General features: G+C 38.6%; 1 protein-coding gene across 1 annotated transcript; it reads right to left on the bottom strand.

Annotated features, from left to right (window-relative positions):
* Window positions 1–13,659: 13,659 nt before the first annotated feature.
* Window positions 13,660–15,091, bottom strand: LOC142182007 (uncharacterized). Its single transcript, XM_075255778.1, has 2 exons — window positions 14,673–15,091; window positions 13,660–13,921 (listed from the first exon to the last, which is right to left on the bottom strand). Exons 1-2 carry the CDS (start codon window positions 15,089–15,091, stop codon window positions 13,660–13,662), a joined length of 681 nt encoding a protein of 226 aa, XP_075111879.1.
* Between the last annotated feature and the right edge of the window lie 1,568 nt (window positions 15,092–16,659).

Genomic DNA, 16,659 nt, shown 5'->3' with positions numbered 1-16,659 from the left:
TAAGGCTACCATTCTGCCTTTCGATACTAAACGCTGTCTCCATCTGCATCTGCATTGCATTGCATAAGGCTACTATTCTGCCTTCCAATCTTGCACAAGGCTATTATTCTGCCTTCTGAGACTAAACTATGTCTCCATCTGTATCTGCATTGCATAAGGCTACCATTTTGCCTTCCAATTTGCATAAGGCTACCATTCTGCCTTCCAATTTGGATAAGGCTACCATTCTGCCTTCCGACCTGCATAAGGCTACTATTCTGCCTTTCGATTTTTATAAGGCTACCATTCTGCCTTCCGAGGTTAAGCTCTACCTCCATTTGCATTCGCATCTTTGCATAAGGCTATCATTCTGCCTTCCGAGGCTAAGCTCTGCCTCCAATTTTCTTCGAAACTAAGCGCTATCTCAAGCACTATTTATCTCGCTTCTCTTACGGGCTAAGCTCTGCCCTTCAATTCGCAAGACTAAACTCTGTCTTGTCTGCATCATATTACTGCATCCTTCATGGGCTGAAATATCGCCAACTCATCCAAAGGCGTCATAATTCGGAGGCACCATCTTCATAGCCCGAGAACACCATGTCATGGCCTGAGGATCCCTCTCAATCTTTTGCATATCATCATTCAAAGGCATCATGGTTCGGAGGCACCATCCTCATAGCCCGAGAACATCATTTCATGGCATGCGAATCCTTTATCATACGCTTCATGGCCCAGGACATTATGGTCTAAGGACATCATTCCCATTGTCCGAAGACAACATTCATGGTCCAACGGGAATTTGCATTATGTTTAAATTTATGCACAATATACGCTTGTATTGTTTCTAATTGTAGGTAAACCGTCGAGCAACGGCTATCCCAGTAGGAGCGATCCCGCTCCAGTTCCCTCAGCCAGTTCTCCTAACCATTCCCGTAAATCGCCCGTTCACTCCCTGGCCCTAGATATTGCGTCTGTTCTTGAAATGTCTTCATCGGCATACTCTGCAGGTGAATCCTGAAATACATACGACATGATTCCTGTAAAACCAGGGATATGTAAGCAACTCAAAAGCTAGGGTGCAGCCTAAATCTTCCCAAACCATTTCGCTCGGTCAAAATTGGCCATCATATCTTTACCCGACAACTCTTTCATCCTTCCCGGGTAAAGAGGGGTAGCTGTTGATACCCAATTTTTCCCTATATATTTTTTAATATGCAAGATACTTTCATAAAAACATATATATGCATATATAAGCATGTCCAAGGGTTTTATCAATTTTTCCATAATTTTAAAGGTTTAAATTGATTTATTTTCTCCCTTTTTATCCATAAAATCCCCAATAATTATTTTCAAAATAATTGTTTTGTTAATTCATCTATTGTATTTCTATATTTATGCCAAAATATGGCTAAGGTAATTTTTATATATTTTTTATAATTACATTTAGTATTTTTAAAGCTAAATTGCACATAATTGCAATATTAGCCCTTTTAAGATTTAATTATGTTTTATATGCATAAAATTGGATCCTGTATTTTTAAATTGTTAATTATATATTATAAATCCTTTTAGTGCTTTAAATTATTTTTCAGAAACTATTTACTATTCTTATAAATCAAATAGGGAAAAAGTGTCTATTTAAAATATAGCCAAATTGACTTTCAATTGTAGCCCAAGTCAAGACCCCAATTCCCAGCCCAATTTCAATTAAAACCCGACCCACACCCTTTTTACCCATGCCCAAACCCGGAATCCCACCTACCCTCTCTAATCTTGACCGTTGATCTCATAGATCAATGATCCACATTGTTTCTTACCTTTTTTAACCCAACGACCCCCCAAAACCCTACCCCATTTTTCATTTGAGTCGCCTTTGAATACCTTTCCTCCCCAATTCTCTCTAAGACCTAAACCTAACCCTAGCCGCCCCCACCCAAACCAGCCCTAATCCTTTCGATCCTCAGTCAATCCATGGATTCCCATGGATGTTTGAGACGTATACTTGTCTCCTACGTATCCTGGTTGCTCGTTTTTGTGATTTCATGGAAGGATCTCGAAGAGATCTATTCCAGATCTGGTTCAACTTTTATCTATGGTCTTTCATGCCATTACCGGCCATTCATGGCTGTTCGAGTAGGATCCATGACTTTTTCGGCTAAAACCAGTAACGTTCTAAGGTTTTCTCATCTTCTCTGGGTTCTCTTAAACCCTAACTCTTGAGATATTTCATTTTTTTTAGATCTGTCGTAGATCTAGGTGTATCCATGAGTTTTTAACCAATTTTTTCCTCGTCTCTGCTATTTTCTAAAAAACCTAGCTATAAATCCTTTGATCTTTTTAGATCTATGATGGATCTATGGTTTTTTTTAAGGTTTTCACCTGTTTTCCTCAAAATATTTCTCTGATTTCAAATGATTTCTTCATTTTCTAGACTAGGGTCTCCAAAACCCTTTTTGCAAAAACGATGTCTTTCTGATTTTAGCAATTACTTTGATTTTTAGCATGTTTAAACATCACCTGAGTCTTTCCTTTTTGCTCGATTCATTTTTGTCAAGAAAATCCTAACACTTCTGGGTTCGATTCGAAGTTTGAGTCTGTTTGTGATGTGTTTGCATGACTATCATGAACATTCTAGGTTTCATGTGTGTCCTATATGCTCTTGTGCTTCCTGCTCTAATTTGTTCTTAAGGTTTCTTTGATTTTGTCCAAACACATGTTATTTATCGTTTAATAGGTCTGACTATTTGTTTTATTGATTGTTCACATAATTTATGTTGATTTTGCGTAATCTCCTTAAACCTACATCTGTGATTTTGTGTATTTTCCTTGTACTTTTGTACTGATTTTTCGAAATTGCTTCCTTATTTTTTTTTGTGATACTTTCCTTAGTTAGTGCTGATTCCTTGTGATTTTCCATCTCATCCGTGATTCTTTGAACTGACTTTCAGAATTGAAATTGTGCTCTACCTTATTTATGTGCACAATATGCTGTTAGTATACAATCCTTACTTGAAAATATTCCGTACTTAGTCCTTATTACATGCTACATGCTTTTACTACTCCTATTATGATAAAATCAGTTCTTTTCCTACTTGATACAACTTGTACCCATTTGAACTATGACTCCCTAATTGAAGGGAGTCCGGGTCTTTAATTGATTTTGATTCGTATTATTTCTATAATTATTCTAAGTCAGTACTTATTACCTTATTTTCCTGCATGTTCTCAAACTATAAATACTCTACCCTCTCTTTAGCATAAAACACGAACAATTAGTTCAGAACACACACATACACGCTCAAACTCTCTTTCTTTCTCTACTACTTGTGTTACTGCCTGTTTAGCCGACTGAAAGCCAAAGCTAGACTGTGGAACTCTACTTGCTTTACTTTTCTGCACTTCTGAAACTCAACTCTATGTGCTCCATTGTTTGTCAATCCATGTCTCTTTCTGCACTGACCTAATGGCTCATGTTGTTTAATTGCACTTCTTGTTTGCTGCTTTACTCAGCATGCTTAAGTTCTGCCCTCTCTTGTTCAAATGTAATCTACATGTCTACTTGAGTTCCTATTTATGTCTCTCAACTAGTATGCCCCCCAGTGTACTTGATTAACACTAAGTCATGACTAATTATGTGTAATAGACCCCCTGCATGACCACTCCCATACCATGTCCCTGTGTCTTATTACAATTCTAAGCATGATTACCTTGTTAACTCTCTGAAGTAATTGTTTGTGTTCTAAAGGCCAATCAGTCCCTACTTGTTCTTTGCACTTGCTGGTCTATATGCATCTCTTCTCAGCCATGTTTATGTGTTTCTGATTTGGGCCCTCTGTGTCCCCAACCCCTACTTCCCTGTTTGTAACTTCTGAAACTGTACTATTCTTTGAACTTGTTTTGTGTGTGTGCTGGCTTGTTCTAAGTTATTGTTGCTCCTATTCCCTTCTCCTTTTCAAAACTGTTCTGCTGTTTCGCAAACTTATTTCAAATATGCTGTTTCAAAACTATTTTCCAATTCAACCTTCTTTTAAATCAATGTCAAGCACTCCCACTCTACTCCTAGACTACTAGGTTCTGTCCATTTTGTGTGAGCCCTGCCTTGGGACCCTTGAATTCCCTATGAACTTGGACACATAAAAGCTGGCCTTTCTACACTACACTTACTCTGTCTTGGTTATGAAATTTGGGTGTGAGCACCGCCCGGGATACCTTGAGGTCCTTAGGGAACTCTGACACACCCGGATATGGGAAAGACTATGGAACCATCTTGGCATTTGGGGTGATTGATTACATAACTCAGGGAGGAAGTCCTAATCAGGCTTCCTATAGTGTAACTTCTTATTTTTCACTTCTACTTGTGTAATTCATTCACATGGTCTGTAATAATTTGTAAACAAGTATTAGGGTTGGCTAGTGAAAGGGATGGGGTAAATATGCATGCTATAGTTGTTAAGGGTAGAAAACATGTTATTAGGGTTATATTCCTAATTGTGCAATAGAAACCATTCTTAGGACTCATACATGCATTAGAAATCATGCTCTTAGGCCCTACATTTCTTGCTTCAGCATCTCATCCATCACTAATCCATGTTTTATGTCTATCACTTAGAAATCCGTCTCCTAGGACAATAATAATATTGGCGTAAAAGCTGTTACTCTTGTACTTTCAGAATGCCTATTTCAATAATTCTGCAACTCTTGTGCGCATTTAGAAATCATGCTTTAGAGATTCCATTTTTTTAACAATCCTGCCATTTGCATGTGTATATTAGATATCATGTTCAAGGATCCTATTTGCATTAAGACGCCTAGTTAATTACTGATTCATGAAAAGGTAATAAAATGATCTCACATTGTGATGTTTTCTAAATAAAATTGGTAATAATCTCTGCATTCGTATCAACTAGAACATCATGCTCTTAGGTAAAAACCATTTCCAAACTGTTTTAATAATTCTAAATAATTTCTGCATATCACGCTTAAGCAAGCCTTAGGTAATAACTTAAATAAAATCAGAACTGCCTTTGAACTATCAGCATGTTAAAATCAGTAGGCAAGCCTGATTCAGACTTCTTTTCTGAGTCATGTAATAAATCTAATTTTGCTGAAATCATTTAGATACCATGCTTTAGAATTCTGAATTCAATCCTTATCTGTGTATGATTCATGTTGTCTATGTGTATTACCTGTGGAGGTATACTTGAGCCTTTCCTTTGTCTTCCATGCACCCCTTAATTTAAATCCTACTTGTTATTGTATGTCGCCTTAGTATTTTGCCTTTAAACCTGAGGGTCTGCCTAGAACCTCTTTCTTATAAGATAGGAGTTCCAAATTCCTCCGGGACTAACAGGAAGGACGGGTAACAACATTCAATAGGGGTCGAGACCAACCCTCGCTTTAATTACCTTCACGGGATGGGAAAGGGTAGATATGGATATGATGACCGGTGCGCTAATACCATATGTAGCCCCTTTTTAGGAGTGTCATACCGGGTATTGCATTGATGTGATCCATATTACAGACAAACCTAGGACACCCCTTTACATTCATAAACGTGCTTAGTTTGTAATTCCTTTCAAAATCTTGCTTCTCATTAATTGCTTTTTCAAACATCTATGTTCTTAAACTTAAATCCCCTACTATTTGAGGCATACTTTCTTATTTGCTAATTGTACAAATCCACAAAAATTGTTTGGTCGGGAACCACACTAGTGGATCCTGAGAGGTGCCTAACACCTTCCCCTTAAGATAATTTCAAGCCCTTATTCTATCTCTGCTTACCAAACGTAGTTACGAATGAACCCTATAGGTGCCCTAACGCACCTTAAAATCATTAGGTGGTGACTCTTCAAAATTGCAAACCCCTTTTCCAATAGGAAAGAGTTGTCCCATACCAAAATGTCATGAATTCGATTCTTCGTAAGGAAAAAGGGGGCGCGACAATGAGAGCCTCTCGTGCCTTCGCCCATGCTCCTTCATATGCGGCCTCGGTAACATTGCCCGCCTCCCACAAACTCTTATATATGTCCCGCTGGGCTTCAGCATGAACCCAAAGTTAAATGACGGGGAACAACGGCAGAGGAAGATTCAACTTGAGCCAACAGTTGCTCCTTTTCGGCCTCAAGGGCAGCGACTCGGTCTCCTAAGAACGACGCATCCCAGTCGATCTCACCAATACACTCCTCGAGGATAGTGTTCTCTAGAGCCGCCGCCCTCACCAATGCTAATGACCAGGCGGTCTCAATGTTCTCCAACCCAACAACCTTTCTCTCCAACTCAGCCAATTTTCCCATCCACTCCGCAATCATCGCCTCGACCTTGATAAGATTCTGATCCATCTAAGATTGCATCAATCGCAGCTTCCTCTGAAGATATTCACTCTCTGCGGCAACCCCTTTGCCCAACTCAATCTCTTCGCCCTTTGCACGAAGTTTCTCCTCGAGTACGCTCTTATTGCGAATAGCCTGCATCAATTCCTGATCCCTCTTCTCCAATTCCTTGCCAAGAGATCGAACACTAGGGTTTGCCTTCAGCCGCTCGTGTATCTCACGACACTTGTTGCGATAGCGCCGATACTTCTCCAACATCTTTAAGAAAATCTTGGCCCGAATGCTAGCCCTACGAGCGCTCTCAATTTCCACCATGTATGTGTAGAAAACGAAAAAATGGGTTAAGACCATATTACCGAGAAAAATGAAAGGAACATGAAAAGAAAGTGCAACGTACTCTCAGGCCCATAGTGGACACTTTATGCATCAAGTCAATATCGGGAACGTCCCAAAGAGCTATGTTCTCGACGGCAGAACATAAGATGTCGAACTGCAGCACTGAGTCCTCCGTGTCCCCCAGGAGATTCATATCCGATGAGATCTCAAAAATACGGGATAGGCCTCCCACATGAACCACCGAGCAGGTAAAACCCTCTTTAAACATCCGAACATCATCGGGATCAAGGTCAGACTCAGATTCATAGTCGTCGACCACGACAACCTTTCCCCTCTCTGCGGCCGATGAGGAAGCACGACCCGACACTGAAGATGAAGGCCTGTCCAAAGCAGCAACAACGGTCTCAAGAGTCTGACCCCCAATCTCGGCAGGCTACCGATCAATCATAGCGGCCGGGACCTTCGTCGATGGGGCAGACACAATGGCTGGCTCTATCTCTACAGGTGGAGTGGCATCAACTCCAACCTCAAACCCCGTCAAGGGAAGGTCTTCCTCTAAATGTATCACAGTCACAAGAGCTGCTTCAGACTCCACATGTCGCCTCTTTGACGGCCCCTCCCCTTCTGCGGCATGGGAAGATTCCTCCGCTGGGTAAGTGACTGGGGTCGGAGTCCTAGTTTGAGGGGTAGCCTCCGTGCGTACAGCCACAGCCGTAGATTCAATTGAGGTGGCCCTCGATGAAAGTTGGACAGTAGACGCTAAGGCAGGGCGAGTAGACGATGTAGGCTGACGAAAGGCTAGTGGAGGAGCCCTCGCTCTCCGTACTCTCCCTAACATCGCGAACATCATATAAGAAACAAAAAAAAAGGAAGGAAGAAGAACAACAAATGAAAATGATATTACTCACCAGTAAGGGGCTTGTGTCCATATTTCTCATAGAAGGACGACCATGTGTGGACCCCCACCGTATGAGGAAGGATGGCATTCACCCAATCGCGGATACCATCAACGGGTGTAGAGATAGTTTCGTGGTTGTAAAAACATAAACAGTTTAAGTAATACTCAAAGGAAAGCAGTCGGGTATCATTCCGACCCAAAGTATAGGGACTTACGTGCAAAGTTCCATTTCTCAAGGAACCCCGTAGGATTCGCCACAAGATGCTCGGTCCGCACACAAAAATAGTTCTCGTATAAGCGATGGTTAACTCTGTCATCCTTCTTTACCACCAAGCTCTTCGACCCTCAGTGGCGCATGTGAATCATCGTGCCACGAATGAGTTGAGGGGAGAATATATTGAGCATGTGCCCCAAAGTGATCTCACGACTGGAAAGCTCCGTAAATTTGAGCAGCAAAAGCGGCAAAAATCTACCACCATGAGAGGGAGAGAAAACATGTACCCAATAATAAAGGGGTAGGCGTAGAACGCACAATACCCTGGGCGGTCAAAATGGATTGTGTCGTTCCTCGCCGCCGGTAGTATTTCGACGTAGTGAGGAATTCCCCACCTATCCCTCAAGTCTGCAATCCCCTCCTCATTTATGATGGAGGAAGCAGGTTCCGGTTCTTCCCCGGCAGGACTGTGGAAATCATTCCATGCTTTCCCAGGGCGAGGCAAGGTCTCGGCCACCGACGAGACCTCCTAATCTTCTGCCACTTCTATTCCTCCAGTGGCCAGAACATCACCTTCTGGTGCCGAAATTGCGGCAGGAAGGTCAGCGCGAGAAGAATCACTAGCCATTTGTATCAGTTAGATAAAGGAAAGGGGTAAAGAAAAGAAAAGATGAAAGTTCTTGGCTAACCGGAGAAAATCAAAAATTCAAAGTATCAAGAGAAAAGAAGATTTGCAAAGTTCGTTCAAGTAAAGGTAAGGAAGTGTGTCACTTGAATGGTGCATTCCTTCTATTTATAAGAGACATAAATTCCCCAAGAATGAAACCCAAGTGTCGCCAATCGAAGCTGATGAGGCACGAAATGGTTCAATCCCCTAGGAACGTGTGTCATAATGGCGACAACCACGAATAACGTTTCAAGTTAAACGATGATTCGGTTTCGAAACGGCCGCAATGGTGCATAGATATCGAAAGGGTGCTGTTACACTACTTGATTTTAAAAATCATACCCAAGGGGTAGACAGTCAGATTTCTCTTAGATAAGCGAAAATCATCATCCGTCTACCGGGCCCGACAAGGGACGACCCCGGTAGACGGAGGGACTAACTGTATTGGTCAAAATCTGACCGCTGTGGTTGACTCAATCAGGACCACGTCCAAAAAACGGGATAAGGAAAGACGCCATGACTTACTCCAAATCACGTATTCACAGAACGACGAAAACGAACGCGATATGAAGGGGCTATGGCTCGAAAACATAGCAAGAACTCCATGACTATATATATAGGGAGGGAATCTTCCTAGACGAGGGAGCTTCTCTCTCTTCTCTCTCCTCTATGATCTTCCTAGTGAAAAGAAAGCAGAAGAATCTTCTGTTGATTATGTACAACAGTCATCTCCACCAATTGATGAAAGGAGAAATGAAGAACTTCAATAATTTGTTGCTTTTATTTCATCTCACGTATCATTTTCTGATTTGATTATAGATCTGGAGTTTATTATGTTTGACTAAGATTTACCTCTTCATCTTCTTTAATTGATTTAATAAAAAATGTTTCAATATTTTTTTGGTCAAACAACTGTATTTATATCAAATCTGTAGAAAATCCATATCGAAGAACGAATATCTAGTATTTTCTCTTACCTAATTTTCATTAACTTTTCGATTTTAGCTTTTCCTTAAAAATTCAGTAGCTCCTCTATATTTGGTATCAAAGCTAGGTTTCTGGCTGCTTGGTGGTACGATGCTAGAAACATAGCAAAAGAATGAGGCAATCTCAGCTTTAGTTTTATATTGGATAATCTAATAAGAGAATGGAGTCGGTGGAACCAAATCAGGCACGTATTAACACGGGAGCTCAGAAACTCATTAAGAAAACAAGACGAATTTTTGTTAATTAGATGAAAGAAGACAAGAATTAGTAGTTTCAGGTCGATCTTTAGCAGCTTTAGCTCTGGGAGACCCTTCAGTGGAAGGAGAAGAGTCTTAATTAAAAAGGACTATGGGGTTGGTGATGTCTTCGATGACGCCATCGTCCATAGTCTCCAGTGCTGGTACTCCAAACACGAGGAATGACCCTTCAGCTTCCTTCAATCCTCGGATTCTCTCTACTCTCATTCTGATAACCAATTATACACCTTAATCCCTATGTTCCTCTCTTTATCCCCCAGCTCTCGCCTCTCTATTATACCCAATTTTCACTACTATACACTATTAGTCGACTCCTCTATCTTTTTCTTAGCCCATAACTACCTCTAGCACGATCACTAACAGAAAAGTACTTGTATGAAGCCAAATACATTACCAACTCTTATAAATACCTCGTATGTAATGCATATTACTTTGACAACCTGTTTTTACATCCCAAGAAGCCAGCCAACTAGGCCTAACACACAATTCAATTTTCAGCCTAATAGCCAACCCTCCTTACACCCAACCTTATTTACACCTACAAATACAAACAACAAGTCACCAAAAATGAAATTCATATTTTCAGAGTTTGACACTAATAATTCCACTTTCTTCATTTATGATTTTATACGAGATTAGGTTAGTGTGAAGTGTGATCCTGGCTCAAAAGAAAGAGCTATATGCTTAACACATAGAGTTCGATGTAGGTAAGAATGTGCTTCAATATTTTTAATTTCACCTTATTAACCTGAAAAGAGCTAATATGAGCTTAACTTATTAAATACACATAGAGGCATATCCAGGATTTTAAGACCATGGATGCACTATTATCTTTATGATAGATATTTGGTTCGATTATATAAAATTTTATGGTGACAACAAGTTGACAAGCAAACTAGATTAATACTGCATTCACAAAAATATCATTCACTTTACAATTGTCCTCGACGAGTTTTCATACTTTGAAATGATCGATAATAGCATCATTACTTACAATTTTAAATAGCTTAAGCTCTATATAGCAAACTAAACAATCATTTAAAAAATCATCATCCATCCTATTACGTAGATCATTTTTGATGTACTTCATTGATGAGAATACTCTTTTCATGCTTTATAAGGCCCCGTAAAATTTTACTTAAAAACCTAGAATTTTGTGGTGCCGAGATAGGCTTATGTGTTAAAGCTCGCCGTGGTACAGACTTTTTGGGTTGAACAATGCGCTGGGAAGTTGAAAGAAAATGTTTGGCAAAATTGGGCGTTTCTGTGGCTCATTATGCGGCCGCATAATCACTCTGCGGGCCGCAGAATGGCCGTAGAATGAGGCAGTCTTTTGGGCCATTTTTGATGTTATTTTTGCGACCCATTATGCGGACGCAAAACCATTTCACGGGCCGCACTCTGATAACATATCCAACCTTAAAATATTTTAGATAGAGGTTCTGGGGTGCATTATGCGACCGCAGAACTTGTCTGCGGGCCACATAACGACCGTAGAGTCGGGCAGACCAGCCTAGTTCCGGAGGTCCATTTCGCGGACCGTAGATATGCGACCGCAGATCCTGTTCTGGGGCTTCATTTTTGGGTTTTTATAACCCGACCCTACTTCGATAAAATAGACGCAATGGACCATTTTTGAGCTAAAATCTGATATTTTGAGAGTGAGAGAGAGTGCCTAGAATGGGAGAGTGATCTTCAACCAATTGTCTACCAATTCTTTCTCAAACATTGGAAGATTATAAAGTAAAACTCACTAGGTCTTCATCCTAAAGGTAAAATTCGACACCATCGCCTTTAATTCCGAAATTTAACTAAAAATGGGTAGTTAACAAGTTAATTCATGGGTATGGGAGTTGTTCATCTTGCATGCATGTGTCAACAAAGGGTGTAGGAAGATCTAAAAATAGTAAAGTTGTAGGATGATAAAATCTTCCATAAAAGGACCTTGAATCCCTAATGCACACTTAGTAGTTGATAAAATACTCAAATGAGCTAGACCATGATCATCTTCCTAATTTTGGTTCAATTTGTTATATTTCTAAAATAGATTGAAGTTGCTAAGAAATTCCGGAATATTTTAGAGTTGAGTAAGCCCAATTGAGGTATGTTGGCTAAACCTCCTCTTCTTAGAATTGATTCCCACGGTATTCACGTAAGTGGTATAAGTCCAAAATTGATCATTATAAAGTTGGCTATTCCGAATAAACTTATGGTGAAAGATATATGTATAATATGTATTCCAAAATGCTTTTATCATGCTATGTTATCACTTGAGAATATGTTCAAAGTATGGACTGTGTGTTATAAATATTACGACTTCAAGTTAAGTTTGAATGAAGGTTGTTATGCCAAATTACGTAAAAATACCTATATGCCTAAGACTCCTAATTGCTCACATGTGTACTTAATGTCTTGAATCGAAAGGCTTTGTTATTGACAATGATGATGATATTTGAAAATGAATAAGGTGAGCACGAAATATGAAATACGGCAAAGGGTCAAGGATGACATTATAATTGTGGCCACTAGTGCCAATGAATCGAAAAGATGTGAAAGAGGTATGATGTGAGATGATTGATAGAAAAAGGTAATGTCTCGGGTGAGAGGACCTAGCCGATCAGGCTGTGATTGAATGCCATGCCACACACATGGTAGTAACTGTGCTGGAAATTAAAATTGGAATTTTAATTGTGATGGATGTCTCAAATGAGATGACCTAGCTGACCGAGTCGTGATCGGACTTCGTGTAAAAGTACGATGGTATTGTGAATAATGGTATATCGGTACTAAAGATCTCCCAACCTAAAAATATGGAAATTTACTTGAAAACTTATGTGATTCCTAACTTGAAATTTTGGTATTATTTGAGCCTTCTATTGATTTCATGATTGTTTCCCCCTTGTATTATTATTTATTCTATGGAGATAGTTTTTAGTTATACATACTAGTACTATTCAACAGTACTAACGTCCCTTTTGCGGGGGGTGCTGCATTTTTAAATAGATGCAGGCGGTGTTGATCAGCGATAGTGATTCACCCTCTTCCTAGCAGACTTGGTGAGCCCCATGTCATCCCGTGGCCATGTATTGTATCTTTTGTTCATATTATTACCACGTTTTGAGGTATAGCCGGAGCCTTGTTGCTATCACTATCATAATACTCTTTTGTATCTTTTATAGGCTCCATAAACATAGTGTGGGCTATATATATATGGGTGCTGGAAAAGTCAAACGAGTTATGTTGTGTATGAATAATTTATTCCACTTCAAACTATGAAGGTGTGTGTATTTTAAGACTTTAACTAATGAAGTAGCTAATAAAAATGACTTGGTATTATATACATGATCTCCCTATTATCTAATTAATGAAAATATGTCTTCTCTTTATTCATGAGTGAGTTTGGGTAGAAAGAATCTAATAAACTTGCTCCGCCAGGTTCACTCGGTTGAGCGCCGGTCGTTCTCCCCGAGTTTGGGGAGTGACATGCTTGCGGTAGCAACATGTATAAGCAAAGTCAGCTTCACAAGTAAATAAATAAGTGGCCAAGTAAGATCCAATATTGTCTCTATCATCGCTCTTGCAAAATCCATAATTTCCTTCAAGTTGAGAAATCTGCTATCACACTTTTGATCATAGACAATGAAACAATTAAGTTGGAAACCGAGTTCTCGAAGCTTGTTATCACCAAACTCACCTGGATAATACTCTGCCAACTTTATTATCTTGTCCTTGTCAAAATTAGCAAATGAATCAATCGAACTCAAACTGACCATACCAAGTAGTAAGTCAGTAGTCACAATATCAAAACGAGCAACCAGCTCTTGAAGTTCCAAATCAATAACCGCATCAAATACTTTCACAGAAAAGTGATGTAAATATTAAACTTCGGAACTCTTACGCTTCGACTTTCCTATAGTATAGTCCTTATCCATTTTGGGAATTAGAATATCATGCTTACTACAAAATGAGCACATCTCATCCAACAAAGAGTTCTATTCAGTTTCTCTCATTATTTGTAATCTTTTCTTTGCAAGGTCAAGCATTCCCATAGCATTAACAATATCTTGATCTTTCTTTTGTAAAGCTTTGTTCAATTCATTTGTTAATAGTAATACCTTAAACATCAAGTGCAACATAAAACCAACTCTAAATTCTTGAATTTTGCTTAAAAGATTTCCCGCTGTAAATCTATCGAGATGATATGGACACTCACGCTTCATATCTTTAAGCACATTAACAATTGAAGGAAATAAACTATCAAATTATCCAAGGTTTAAAATGAGACCCCCAACGAGTTTCACTCAGTCGTTGGAGGCCACATTCTTGATTCAAACCTTATCCCATATAGACTTCTCCAAATTTAAGAAACTCTTCTAACTTATCTGCTTAATGTTGTTGAAGTGACTCCATGCACTTAAATGAAGATCCAATAATATTCAAAACATCAGGCACAACATAAAAAAATTATCCACATGCGAATGCTTTTTAGAAAGAGCTACAAGTGCTAGTTGCAATTGATGAGCAAAATAGTGAATACAATATGCGGAGGAAGTATCTTGTAAAATCAAAGACTTGAGACCGTTTATTTTTCCTTGCATATTACTAGCTTCATCATAACTCTGTCCACGTATCTTAGATGTACTTAAGGAATGATCCGAAAGTAAAGAATAAATTACTTTTTGTTATGATGAGGAAGAAGTATCACTCACATGGACAATACCCAGGAATCGCTCTATAACCATTCTACTGTTGTTAACATATCATAAAATTAAGGCTATTTGCTCCTTATGTAAGACGTCTTTTGATTCATCAATTAAAATTGAAAAATAATCACCATCCAAATTTTCAATTATAGCTTTAGTTGTTTCTTTAGCACAAGCCTTTACAATCTCTTTTTGATTTGTTGGACAAATCATTATAATATTTTGTAGAGCATGATGTAATACTACTCTTCCTACATCTGGATGTCGATCTCCGTGCCATTCCAAAAGTTCAAGAAAGCCACCTTTTATATTCAGATTCTTCACTTTCATCATGTCCACGAAATGAAAATCCTGATCTTAAAAGAAACCTTGCCACATTAATTGAGGCATTTAAGCGCATCCAATAATCACTTTTTAATTTTTCACTTTTCTTATCAAAACAAGATTGAATCGATTGGCGTTGATTTTTCAAATCTAGCATCTTATTAAAGCATTTATGATGGATAATATTTACACTACCAACTTGTGCTTTAAATCTTTCCACACCCTTGTTCCAATCCCTAAAACCATCTTTTGTAAATGCATCCCCTGCATTTCCACGGCTTTCAAGTTCATTCTTGAACAAATAACACCACATACAAAATGCAGCATCTCCTTTTATGCTATACTCCGACCATTGAGAATATTTTCTCCTAAACCAAGTGGGACTAAATTGACACATTTTATTCCCAATATTAGTTTTAGGGAACAAATGATCAATTGGTTGACAAGGACCTCTTTTTATATAATATCTCCTCACTTCATCTCGAATATTAGGACCATAATCTAAAATTAGCATTCTTTCTTTGGGACCCGGTTCAAGATATTTCAAATTAAGCACTTTATTTACATTTGAAAACAGGGAAGTATTTGTCACCCTTTAAACTTCGGAGCTATTTGTGAACTCATGGATGACCGACTAGCACTAGAACTTGGTTCACCATTTTTCGGCTTGGTGAGAAATCTATCCATTTCAATGTTAAGGATTATCGTTCCTACAAAGTTAAATATTCATACTTCCATTCAATCTATCTTAATTCAAATAGAATAGTTAACTTTAAATCAACCACACTAAAAAAATTATTACTTCACAAATAAAGTAACATAACCAAGTATTAGAGAATTCTTCACTGAAGTTCAAACTTTAGTTCTGAGCAGAAGTTTAATCTTATGTTATCTCAGCCCAAAACACTAATAATCGGTTAGAAATTAAGTTCACATAGCCGCTGCTTAACTAAACTCGATCAAGTATTTTCTCAAACAAAATATGTGGACAAATCAATATTGTCAATGTATGTCAATATTCAAGACTTTAAAGCTCTAACTCTCCCAAATTCACCCAAAAAATAGCATTTAACAGCCCCATCTTAGAAAGAAACAATCATAATTACCAATAACAAGACAAAATCTCGGCAAGAGGTTCAAACATTGAACAAAAAGGAAAAAGAGAATTCGAAAAATTGCAAGAGAAGAAGAAAGTTCAGCGAGTAAATTGAAATATAGAGCAATAAGAGAGACAATGTAGTTGCATACATGAGAAACTGAAAGCAGAGGCCGATGAGAAGAAATTGCGCTCTTGATTCTTGAAGAATCCACCGAGGGCGAAGAGAGATGGAAAGAGAGAGAGAGAGAGAGAGTGAGAGAGAGAAATCGAGTAGCTGTATCTATAATTTATTTAGAGATTTGAAAGTTTGACGAAGAGAAAAAGGAAAGAAAAAGATAGGAAAAGGGACGTGGGGTTGGGATGTTAGGCTTTTAGGGATCTGTTAGATGTTTTTAGTCAAAAGGGACTTTAGAAAGGAAAAAATAGAGAAAATTAAAAAAATAATATATGGGGATGGGGGTTCAAACTATTGACCTTGGGAGACAAAAGGGGCACTTGGCCACTAATGCACCAAAGTATTCAATTGAGCATGGGTTGTCACTAATATATTAATGTATTCAATTGAGCATGGGTTTTCATATATTTTAAGCCTTTAACAATAGTGAACCAACCTCATATAAACAGCGAAATTAAGTAAGCGGAAGAAATGAAATATAACAGTTTAATATTAATACCGATACAATTTCATAAACTAAAAAGCTACCCAGATCTGGTGTCACAATTTCACAGACTGTCTAAGAGTACTACAAATAAAGGTCTAAAAGATAGATACAAGCTGTTTTAGAAATACATAGAAGAAATAGTATAGAAGGATAGAAGGAGACGCTAGAGCCTGCGGGCGCTTGTAGGACTACCTTAGGTCGCCT

The sequence above is a fragment of the Nicotiana tabacum genome, chromosome 6 (genome assembly GCF_000715075.1).
Source record: "Nicotiana tabacum cultivar K326 chromosome 6, ASM71507v2, whole genome shotgun sequence".
In the NCBI taxonomy this organism is placed as follows: domain Eukaryota; kingdom Viridiplantae; phylum Streptophyta; class Magnoliopsida; order Solanales; family Solanaceae; genus Nicotiana; species Nicotiana tabacum.
This window is presented reverse-complemented; position numbering and strand designations above follow the sequence as displayed.

What these genes read in the sequence shown, in the direction of transcription:
- LOC142182007 (XM_075255778.1), bottom strand. Translation starts at nt 15,091, where the DNA reads ATGTGTCAATTTAGTCCCACTTGGTTTAGGAGAAAATATTCTCAATGG. An exon ending in GAAGAATCTGAATATAAAAG is followed by an intron (nt 13,922 to 14,672) that starts GTGGCTTTCTTG and finishes ATAATTTGATAG; the next exon opens with TTTATTTCCTTCAATTGTTA.